The sequence below is a fragment of the Marmota marmota genome, unplaced genomic scaffold (genome assembly GCF_001458135.2).
Source record: "Marmota marmota marmota unplaced genomic scaffold, marMar, whole genome shotgun sequence".
NCBI classification, from domain to species: domain Eukaryota; kingdom Metazoa; phylum Chordata; class Mammalia; order Rodentia; family Sciuridae; genus Marmota; species Marmota marmota.
Window position 1 is genome coordinate 2,910,077 of NW_025999896.1, and position 10,017 is coordinate 2,920,093.

A 10,017-nucleotide genomic window follows, 5' to 3' on the forward strand; every position below is an offset into this window, starting at 1 on the left:
ATTAACTAGGTTAGAAAAGGCATTGCTGGGGACGACCATCGAGTCCTCCACCGGCCCCCCCCCCCCCCCCCGCCCATGGCTTGGGAACAGCCTGGCCTGCTTCCCTCCAATCCCTGGATGCTGGGTAGAGGTGCTGGGCATGCCCCCTCCTGTGTGCTAGTTAGTGTGACCAGCCCGGGTGGGCCGCCCAGGGGCTCACCAGCCTGTGTGGACTTTCTCCGTGCCTTCTTGATGTCCTCCTCTGTCTTGTTGCTCAGCTTGATCTCCAGCTGCTGGGTCTTCATCTCCAGGTCTCTCTGCCGCTCAGTGAGGGCTTTCCGGGCCTGGGGTCCAATGACATCAAACAGAGAAGCTGTTATGAAGCTTGCAGCCTGCGGGTGGTGGGGCTCAGAGCCATGTGGCCCAGCTACCCCTTTCTCAGCTCAAGTCCTTCATTTTCTGTTTGCATGGATGATGCCACAGTGGCCCCACGGGACCAGACAGTCCCAGTGCTGCTACCCAGCTAACTGGTGACGACGGAGCCCACAGACCAGCTCCCCTCATTCCTGCTGGTGGCACCAGGCATGGCATTCCAGAGTCCCCTGTGCCCCTCATAGCACCCACCCGCCCTCCTCCTGGTTCCTTGTGGTGGCTCACTCTCTGCCCATTAGTGGAGACAGCTGGCTGGGTGTTGGGTGACTGCTCTCTAGGGCCTGGGCTTAGTCCAGGGCTGCCACCAGCAGTCCTGCCCAAGATGTGACTAACTGTAGAAAGATGAGCTATGGGGCCTCTGGAAACAGATGATCAACCAGGAGAAAATCTGCAGGAGGGTCCCAGACACGGGGACCACACATAGCAGCACATCAGGCTTGGTGTCCCATTAACCCTTGGAGCAGTCATCTGAGGTCCACAGGGAAGTGTCTCCTGCCTGCCCTCTGGATGGGTGGGGTTCGCAGGTGGGCCATGAGGCTCGGATTCCCCTCCCCCCTCATCTGGGGACAAGGGCTCCTGTTGTGGCACCCAGAGTCACAGCTGGTTTCCTGGCCCAACCTGTTCTAGCAGCCCCTGCCTTCCCCCGACTCCCACCCCAGCGTCCTGGCTTCTCACCTTCTCCACCGACGCGTAGCGGCTGGCGAGCTGCTTGCGGAGGTCAGCGATATGGTGGTCACACTTTTTCATGTCTTTCTTGAAGTTCTCACGAAAGTTCATTAAGGGCTTCTCTACCTCGCTGTGAAGCTGTGGAGGAGGGTGGAGAGGACACTCAGGACCCAGGGCATTAGCTGCAGTTGGTGGGGACCGTTCTTCCTCTTTCCCCAGCAGGTGACGAGTTGGGCTGGGGCAACAGCCTGGGGGGACTGGAAGGCTAGAGGTGAGTGGCGGTTCACCAGGTGCAGGAAGTGTAGCTCTGAGTGGGTGACAGGAAACTTCAGATTCTCCCACTAACTAACTACTTCCTCCTCCTCCAAGTTTTCACATCTTTACTTTTTAAAAAACTTTTCATTCCAAGTTACTTTTTTACTGTGTATACTGATCATGCACAACAGGTTTTGAAATATGTCATAGGTATGTAAGTGGTGTGTCACTTAAGGACGGGGACAGACTCTGAGATGCGTTGTTAGATTCTGTTGTTCCTTCACCATCACACAGTACACTTACACTAAGACGGCTATGACATCACAGTAACAACCTCTGGGACACCACCATTACAGACAGAAACTTCCCGACTCTAAGTATACACGGTGACGTAGCTTAGTTAATTCACACGTGCACCGTGTCCCACGCTTGCTTGTGTGCCACAGCCTCTGGTACAGCTTTGCTTGGGTGTCCCTTTCCAAACTGGGAGCTTTCTGGGGACAGAAACCATGTCATCCATCTGTGTCCCCAAAAACTTAGCACAGTGACTGCTAGGCAGCTCAATAAATAACTGTGAGGGGTGCCGTTCAATTAGGTGATCTTAGATCTTTTCTATTCATCGAACACCTGCTAGGTGCCGTGTGCCTGGAATATAAAGGTGATCTGGACGTGGTCCAAACCTCGAGGAATTCACAACGGGAGCTGCTGAAGGTCTGCTGGTGATTCACAGGGGTGACTGTCCTGACTGTATCCACAGGGTTTTGTTCTCAATTCACATGGCTGGAAGGGGACCACCCCTCCTATTCCTAAGAAAGGGAACCACTTTCTGCTTTGTGATGACTTAGGTAGCATCAAGTTTTTAAGCTTTTTTTCTCTCTTTTTTTCCTTCCCTCTTTCACATTACACCCCATCCTTTTTGAGAATATCTTCAGAGCGTTTGACTTAAGTTTGGTTGCAAGCATGAAATTTATGAGAAAACAGATGGATCGAGGTAGCCCTGCCCTGGTAGAGCCAGGGACAGCCTAGGTGGTGAGCAGACAGTCTTGCTGTTGGATGACCTTCCAAGACTAACAGAGAGCCAGCCACCCAGGTGCCACGTGCCTCCTGATACTGATTGTGTCTCCTATTATTTATTCTTTTGAGCCCCTGAAACTTTCCTCATCCAGGAGAACATCACCACCCGGTGGCAATTTTATTAGGAGGCTACAAACTTGAGAACCCATGAGAAGAAACAAATCTCTTCCCCTAGTGCCCTGGTTTAAAAGTGTTCCCCAAATTCCAGATGATGGAAACTTAATCCTCCAATTCACAAGATGGTATCTGGAGGGGGCTTCTGGGAGGTACTTAGGAATACATGAGGTCATGAGTGAGATCGTCAGGATGGCCCTGGTGGCTTTATAAGGACAGATCTGAAAAGACATGTGCTTGCTCTGTCTTGCTGTGGGATGATACCCTCTACTGTTACAACACAGCAGGAAAGCCCTCTGGATCTTGGGCTTCTCAGCCTCCAGAACTTTGATCGAAATAAACCTCTGTTCTTCATAATGTACTCAGTCTCTGGTATTTAGTTATAGACAAAGAAAACAGACGGAGACAATCACATACACAGATCAGGCATTTGCTGAGTAGGAGATGGTCCATAACTCAGTTGCCATGGAACCAGCTGACTGGGGTCTCTGAGGGTAGACTCAAAAACTCTGGGGTGTCTTTCTGAGGACTTGGAAAAACAAGTGACTGCAAGACTTTCCTGTGCCTGGGAGTGACCTGAAGGAGCTCCTTAACATTGAAGACTCACGGGTCCAGCCCCAGGTTGTGTGGTCTGGGGAAGGGCAGCCAAGTCTTTCCCCAAACTCCAAACAACAAACAGGAAATAAAGCTACTAGTTGTCTGAAGTGATTCAACTGTGCAAGTGAGGACCCATGGATTCTCCAACTCTCTATCTATACTAAGTTCTTTTTATTTTTTTAATATTTATTTTTCAGTTCTCGGCCGACACAACATCTTTGTTTGTATGTGGTGCTGAGGATCGAACCCGGGCCAGGCGAGCGCACTACAGCTTGAGCCACATCCCCAGCCCCTAAGTTCTTTTTAAAGACATAATTTATTTTCTTTAAACAAGATGGCTTGGTATCTTTTAATACTCATATTTAGCTTTTCCTGAAAGTTCCTGGGTTGGCCTCTCCTCTATGGGATGGGCTAGGCCACCGGAGGAGATTCCTCCCCTCTCCAAAGCTCGGCTGACTTTGATACTTCTTTTCACCTCGTACAATTGAAGAGAATAGGTAGAAGGGTTTAATAGTCCTGGGAAACATTCATCTTGGCCACATGCATGTGTGGCTATCTGAATGGACATGGGAGTGGGTACCTGCATGTGGACCTGTGCGTACCCAGTAACCAGGTGAAGGGCATTCCTGGGGGTCACAGTGGCTGATCTGACTCAAATTCTTCGTTTTGCACAGGAAGAAAAAAAATCCCAGGGATGCTGAGTGACTTGACCGACGTCACAAAGCTTGTTAGGGACAGCTCTGAGCTAAAACTCATTATCCTGCTTCCCTTGTCCCCAGAAATCTGCTGCCGAGTGCAAGGCTTCTCCTGCATGATTAGATTTTCTCCCATCAAAAGGAATTTCTCGTTTCTCCCTTGTTCTACAGGAGCCAGTGGCAATACCGATTCTTTAGCGACCTGTTGCTATTAGCAATGGTCTGAGGTGGTTGACAGAGAAGCCGGAAAGATTGCTCTGACAAAATTGCATTTTTTAAAGAGCTTTTACCCCCGACACAGACCATTCAGAGCAAAATTTCCAGGCACCTTTTAGAGCAGACGTGAAAATGGGTTTTACGCATAGGAAGCCACATTATCCGTGGCAGACACACAAATCCTTGGAGCCTCTTTCTCAAGAAATTGCCGTGAGACCACTAGGAGGCTACTTTGATGCTCCAAGGCCACCAACACGGAATGGATGGACGGGCTAGAAGTAGCAGAAGCTCTCGTGGCAAAGTCTGTTTTGTGCGGAACATTCGTCATATTGCTGTGGTCAGCTGGATGGTGACATTTGTGTTGCTTCATGAAAACCAACTTAAAATGTTCTGAGCGTTTGGAGGGATGGTTCACACCTCGTTGCTGGCACTCCTGGGGGAGGATAGAGGGCTCCTTGAGGAACCCAGGGCCTTCCCCAGCTGCTGGACATAAGCTCTGCCACGGAGCCACACCCCAGCCCCAAGGTCTTGTTTAAAAGCCACTCCCCTACTGAAGAGAGAGCGTGTCTCAAAGCAAAAATGGGGATTTAGTTTCCCATTTGCTCCCTCTTTAGTAGTTAGATCCACTTGGAGGCGTGACCATGGGCTGAGTCCTGTCTGCTCTGCTCAGTTGTGAGGTGGTGAGGCTCTTTTGCATGGTGGTCGATAAGACGGAGAGGGATGGATGATATCCAGTACCCTGGGGATCCAGCAGACAAACTGAAGCTCCCAGTCATGCACAGCCCCGGCTCCTGGCCCCACCCCCCAAGCCAGGAGAGTGGCAGCCCCAATCCCCACCCCAGCATTCATCTCACCAGTCAGTGGAGGTCAGGGGCCAAGACAGGAGAAAGGAGACCTTGGGGGTCGGAGCTGCCGCTTAAAAAACTCACCGTTTTGTATACAGCACACCAAAGACACCAACCCATGGAGCTCCCTTCTCTGCCACAGCTTGGAGCAATCTTCCCAGGAAGTGCTTGACCTAACCTGAGCTCTGCTTTCATTAGCTGGGAACTTGCACGCCTCGCTAGGTGTCGGCTCAATCCTGGGGCGCTCACGCCTTTTAGAAGCAACATGCTGCCAACCCAGCCCAGCTTTCCTACAAAGCTCTTATGGTCTTAGTCCTTAGAGTCATTCATTCTGTGTGCAGAGGACCATGATGGGTTACAGCGGGGAGACCTGGGCATACGGACATATTCCTGTGCTCCAAGAGTACACGTCATTCAGTCCCCAGGACGGAAAATTGCAACTGTTAAGTGAGAACAGAGCTAGCAAGGTAAGAGGACCAGTGAGTGCTGAACATGAGCCCCAGGAAGAGCCACGTCTTTGAGGAATGTCACCAACATATAAGGAGGAAAGTATTTAAATATTGAGGGTGTGGGGCTCACAGAATTCAAGCCCTCTACTGGAATGTCCCCTTGGGCTGCTATATATGACTGGTGATGGTGGGATGACAGAAGGAAGCCAGAGTCACCAGGATAGTGCCCCTCTTGAGGGTCTCTCTTTAGAAGGCAGGCATGCTAATGGGTATCTCCATCAGTCATGCACACTTTAGTATGAGTTATCTCAATGAGACACTTAGTTTATGTTTTACTTAAAAAGTAGCTGAGAGCCAGAGAAGAATGTTGGAGGTATGAGCCAGGGAGTAGAGATGGCAGGGTCACTGAGAAATCTTGAGACAAACAGATCTGAAAAGATGGGGTGAGAGACTCTCAGAAGGCTCCATGTATTCATGACTTCAGAAAATATTTGTGAAGCACCTACTGTGGGCTAGGTACCATCCTGATCCCTGAGAGTGGAGTGAGAGGGACTGAAACATCCCTGTCCTCAAAAATAAGTCCTGGTGTTTAGTGTCTTTAGAACCAAATGAAAGGAAGGTCATTTACCCATTCTGAAATTTTACAGCAACAAATAAAAGCAAATAGTTTTCTCCCTTGGGCACACTCTAGTATTTCCAGACACCAAGAAGAGATAGAACATGCCAATCCATTTCTCTGAAAGTCTGGCAAAGAGAGACCAGGTGACATCACTCTGGGGTCTACTTTAGAAACTGGAGGGTGTCTCTGTTTCCCACAGATGTACAGAGAGCACCAAGTAGCTCCCAAGAACAGAACATTAACTTTTCAGGAGTTTTTCTTGAGCTGACCATGAAACATAACCATTATTACAAATGAAATTATGAGAACTTATAATTAACACTATTTTAAGAACCAAGGTCATAAATAGCAACTACTATTTCCTACTCATGTTGTACTATTTATTATCCAAGCCCTGGGTGGAGATTGCTGATTATTGATGTTACTTGTCTGCATCATGAAAACATTGTTTAATGATGTCCTACTCTAGTGTGCACCTTTTCCGACTCTGTCTTCAGCGACTTAAATGTGGTAGCTTGAGATTTACACCACAGGAATCAGGCAAACGCTACAAACTGGTGAGATGGTTGCTAAGCATGTATCAGGGCATCACTGTGTAAGACCAGCCCAGGTCTCAACTGCAGGGAGGAGCTTACCTTGGCGGAGAACTTGAGATGAACCTCTGCTTCATCTGCCAGACTCTTCTTCACCTGGGCCCAAGCTTCTCCCAAGGAGCTGCAATGGGTAGGACATTATTAGACTTGGGGGACCCCAGAAAGGGCTGTACCAACCTCAAGTCTGAAGCCTCGGCCCATCCTAAGATGATCTCAAGCTTACAACTTGGGAAGGTATACACCATTCTAAACTTTGGATCTGGAAGAGGCAGAGGCCAGGCACAAACTATCTAGAGGGCCAGATTGAACTAGCAAAGCCAGGGTGAGCTAGCTTACAGTCCCCAAAGTCTTGACATCACCATCATTCCCCCCCACCCCTGGATTGCTAGTGAGGTGTACAAATGTCTGCTGGTAATTCAAGGAAGGTGGACAGATTCATTTTTAAGGAATAATTCCTCTGGAATGGAAGGTACTATGAAAAATGCTTACAAGCAACTCTGTAGCTGCTTGGCTTCCAGGAGAGGCACAGATGGACCATTTGGGTCTAGGGACATGGTAGGTACAGCCACATGCGGAGAAGGCCACCCCACCCCCTGCCCGCACATGCTCAGGAGTGTGGCTCTCTGGCACAGCTTCTGGGTTATGTGCCCGACTGCTGCCCATAGCTTACAAGAGAATGGCCAAGTCCTCTTAGTGAAATCCCCTCTCCACTCCAGAGAGATGCTTCCAATAGATGAAATCTCCAGATCCCAGAGACTTTCAAAGGGATATGACAGCTTTCATTATCTGGAACTCCTCAACCTCACCGATCATTCCATATGATCCCCTGCCTCCTGACCTCTTCAACCCAGCTAGTAAATCCAGGCTGAAAGTTGAGTTGGCTTCATTTTATCAAAAAGCCACTTCCCCCAGAGAATTCATTCAACTTGAGTGGGAAAAGCCGATTAAAAGACAGCTCGCTGCGACACTTCTGGGTTCCCCGCCGAGCAGCCAAGCGGCAGCTAAGAATGACCCAACGGAGCAGAACGATCCCTCTGAGCCAGGGTCCAGAGTGGTGGGAGCACGCGCTCAGGTGGAGGGAGTTGTTTGTGGGAAATGACACTGATTTTTATCTAAGAGTCTGAGCAGCAGAGAAAGGTCCCCTGGGGAGCCCCACAGAGCAGAACTGGAGTGAGTCTGAGACAATTCCAGCTGTGGACATTTGTCTTTGCCTGAGCTCCAGGAAGCTGGTCAAGGCCATAGGTGGTGGGGGGCGCAGCACCGTAGGTGGCCTAGGCATCCCATCTGATCCTATAGGTGGGCAGGAGGTCCAGGGCCAGGGAGGGGTAGAAGCCATCGTGTCCCCCAAAATGTGCAAGGCAAACTTAATCCCCATGTGACAGTGTTAGAGATGGGACCTTTGAGACGTTGATCAGGCCACAAGGGCTGTGCCCTCGTGAATGGATTCATACTGATGGACTTTCCCCCTGTCTTTCAGTGCTGAGGATGGAACCCATGGCCACGTGCAGGCTAGCCAAGTGCGCCACCACACGGAGCCACACCCCGCGCCCTTGGATGAACTGAACAGATGGTGCAGAGACAGCTGTATATCCACAGGGACAAAAGGAACCTTGACCCTTCCTTCATGCTATACACACGAATGATCTCAAGTCGGATTCTAGCTTTAAAGTGAAAGCCAAGGTGACACGTGGCTTACACAGGCTGTCCTAGGACCAGTGGGACCATGATTAAAGAGAGGTGAGTGGTTTTTGCCCCGAGTAGCTGATTGACACAGAGCAGCCGGTGAGAGGTACAAATGAGAACCACAGAAAGGCCCTGGGAGATGTCCAGAGTTTTTCCTATAGAGCTGAAATTTGCTGTCAGCAGAGTGCATGGTAAGGGACTGGCCAGGGACATGTATGGTGACCCGAGAATGTTAGCTGAGGGCTACTGGGAGAAAATGAACAAGCAAAGTCTCCACCCAGGACAATGGCCCCACCTCCAGACTAGGCATTTGCAAGTGGAAGGACATTACTCCAAACATTCAGATGAGCCCATCATGAGCCAATGCACCCCCCATGCAGGGCGACCCCTTCCTGGCACTCCTAGCCCCTCAGAGCCACTTCCAAGTGTGTGGAAATATCATTCTGAGCTCTGCTAACATGTACCTTTAATATGTCAATCAAAATTAAAATCATTAGAAATTTTAGAACAAAACCCACTCAGAAATTCTCTCATTTAAGAAAACAGATAGACGTTGTTCTGTCCCAAAATATGGTTTGAGGCACGCCAAATCAAAAATGCAATGTGATCCTGTCACAACTGTCAACCAGGAGAGACCCAAATCCCATTTCCTTTCTGCACAGGAGAGGAAAACGGAAGGCAGAATACATTGAATTCTGTTTATTCACCAGCACGCACGTGTCCTCAGAAAGCCAATCTGAACACGGCGTTCGGGCGGCACAAGCCTCTCTAGCCCCAACCCCCCACAGCTTCCTAGACGGCACCCAATTTCTCAGCTTCGTTTTGCACTTGGAGGGTTTTCAAGGTGGGCTGGGTTCAACACCCAGATCTGTGTATAAATGCATAAAAACATTTTGCACACTGTGTGGAGGGGGTTCACATGTGCACACGTGTGCCTGCTGGGGGCAGTGTGTGCACGGGGTTACCAGGTGCAACAGTGACGGGGATGTGCACCCGTACAGGCGCATGGGCCAGTGCTTGTATGTGTGTGTTTGTCTCATGTGTGTGCAGCATGGCGGCGCAGACCTGGCATGTGGTTTAGGAGCATATGCTGGGTGTGCTGGCAGGACACAGTGTCCTTGGCAGCAGCCCAGGCCCGGGAGGTGGAAGCCGGAAGACTCCGAAGCAGCACAGTGGTTGCAGGGCACGGAGAGTCTTAGGAAAGTCCCTTTCCAGGCAGCAGGGGCTACGATGCCTGTATGTCCCCTTCAGCATGGAGCAGAGGGGCCAGGAAATAATGAACCCCACTTAGTCTGTGGGAGAGGCAGTGGTCTGCGGGGCCACCCTGTGGCGTGTGGCTGGCCGGGTTGGTGAAAACCATTCCCAGGAGGTGGTTTGGCTGTGCAGTCAGCCCATGCGGAGGCCTTAATCAAAGCCACATTGATTTGGCAAACTCTGTCCCCTTGCAGGATTTCAGGCCACGAAGGCAGACTTGGACTTGTTGAAGATCACAGCTCTCCCACAACCACAACCATCCCTCAACAGGATGGCTTCCTTCTGGGGGCTTCACTTCCCTTGTAGGAGGACTTCAGAGAGACTTGTGCAGGAAGGTCAGAACAGAGAGGGGACCTCTGGGGACCCCTTCAACTCTTACCTCCCGAGAGTCTTCATTATTATTATTTTTCATTGAGATAAAAATCATGGAACAAAAAACGAACCCACTTAATGTGAATAATCTGGTGTTTGGCATGTCCCCTATGTTGTGTGACCAATGACATTTTCATCACCAGTCACAGAGGAAGAATTTGCCCCCCCCCCCCC

General features: G+C 50.1%; 1 protein-coding gene across 10 annotated transcripts in view; it reads right to left on the reverse strand.

Moving 5' to 3' along the window:
- Gas7 (growth arrest specific 7) overlaps window positions 1-10,017 on the reverse strand; it is a 235,109-nt gene that overhangs the window by 8,110 nt on the left and 216,982 nt on the right. For all 10 annotated transcript variants that reach the window (XM_048798068.1, XM_048798067.1, XM_048798072.1 and 7 more), the window contains 3 exons: window positions 6,577-6,655; window positions 1,087-1,215; window positions 200-323 (listed from right to left, as the gene is read on the reverse strand). In XM_048798068.1, the coding sequence (XP_048654025.1) occupies window positions 200-323; window positions 1,087-1,215; window positions 6,577-6,655 (332 nt within the window). The remainder of the gene's footprint in view (window positions 1-199; window positions 324-1,086; window positions 1,216-6,576; window positions 6,656-10,017) is intronic.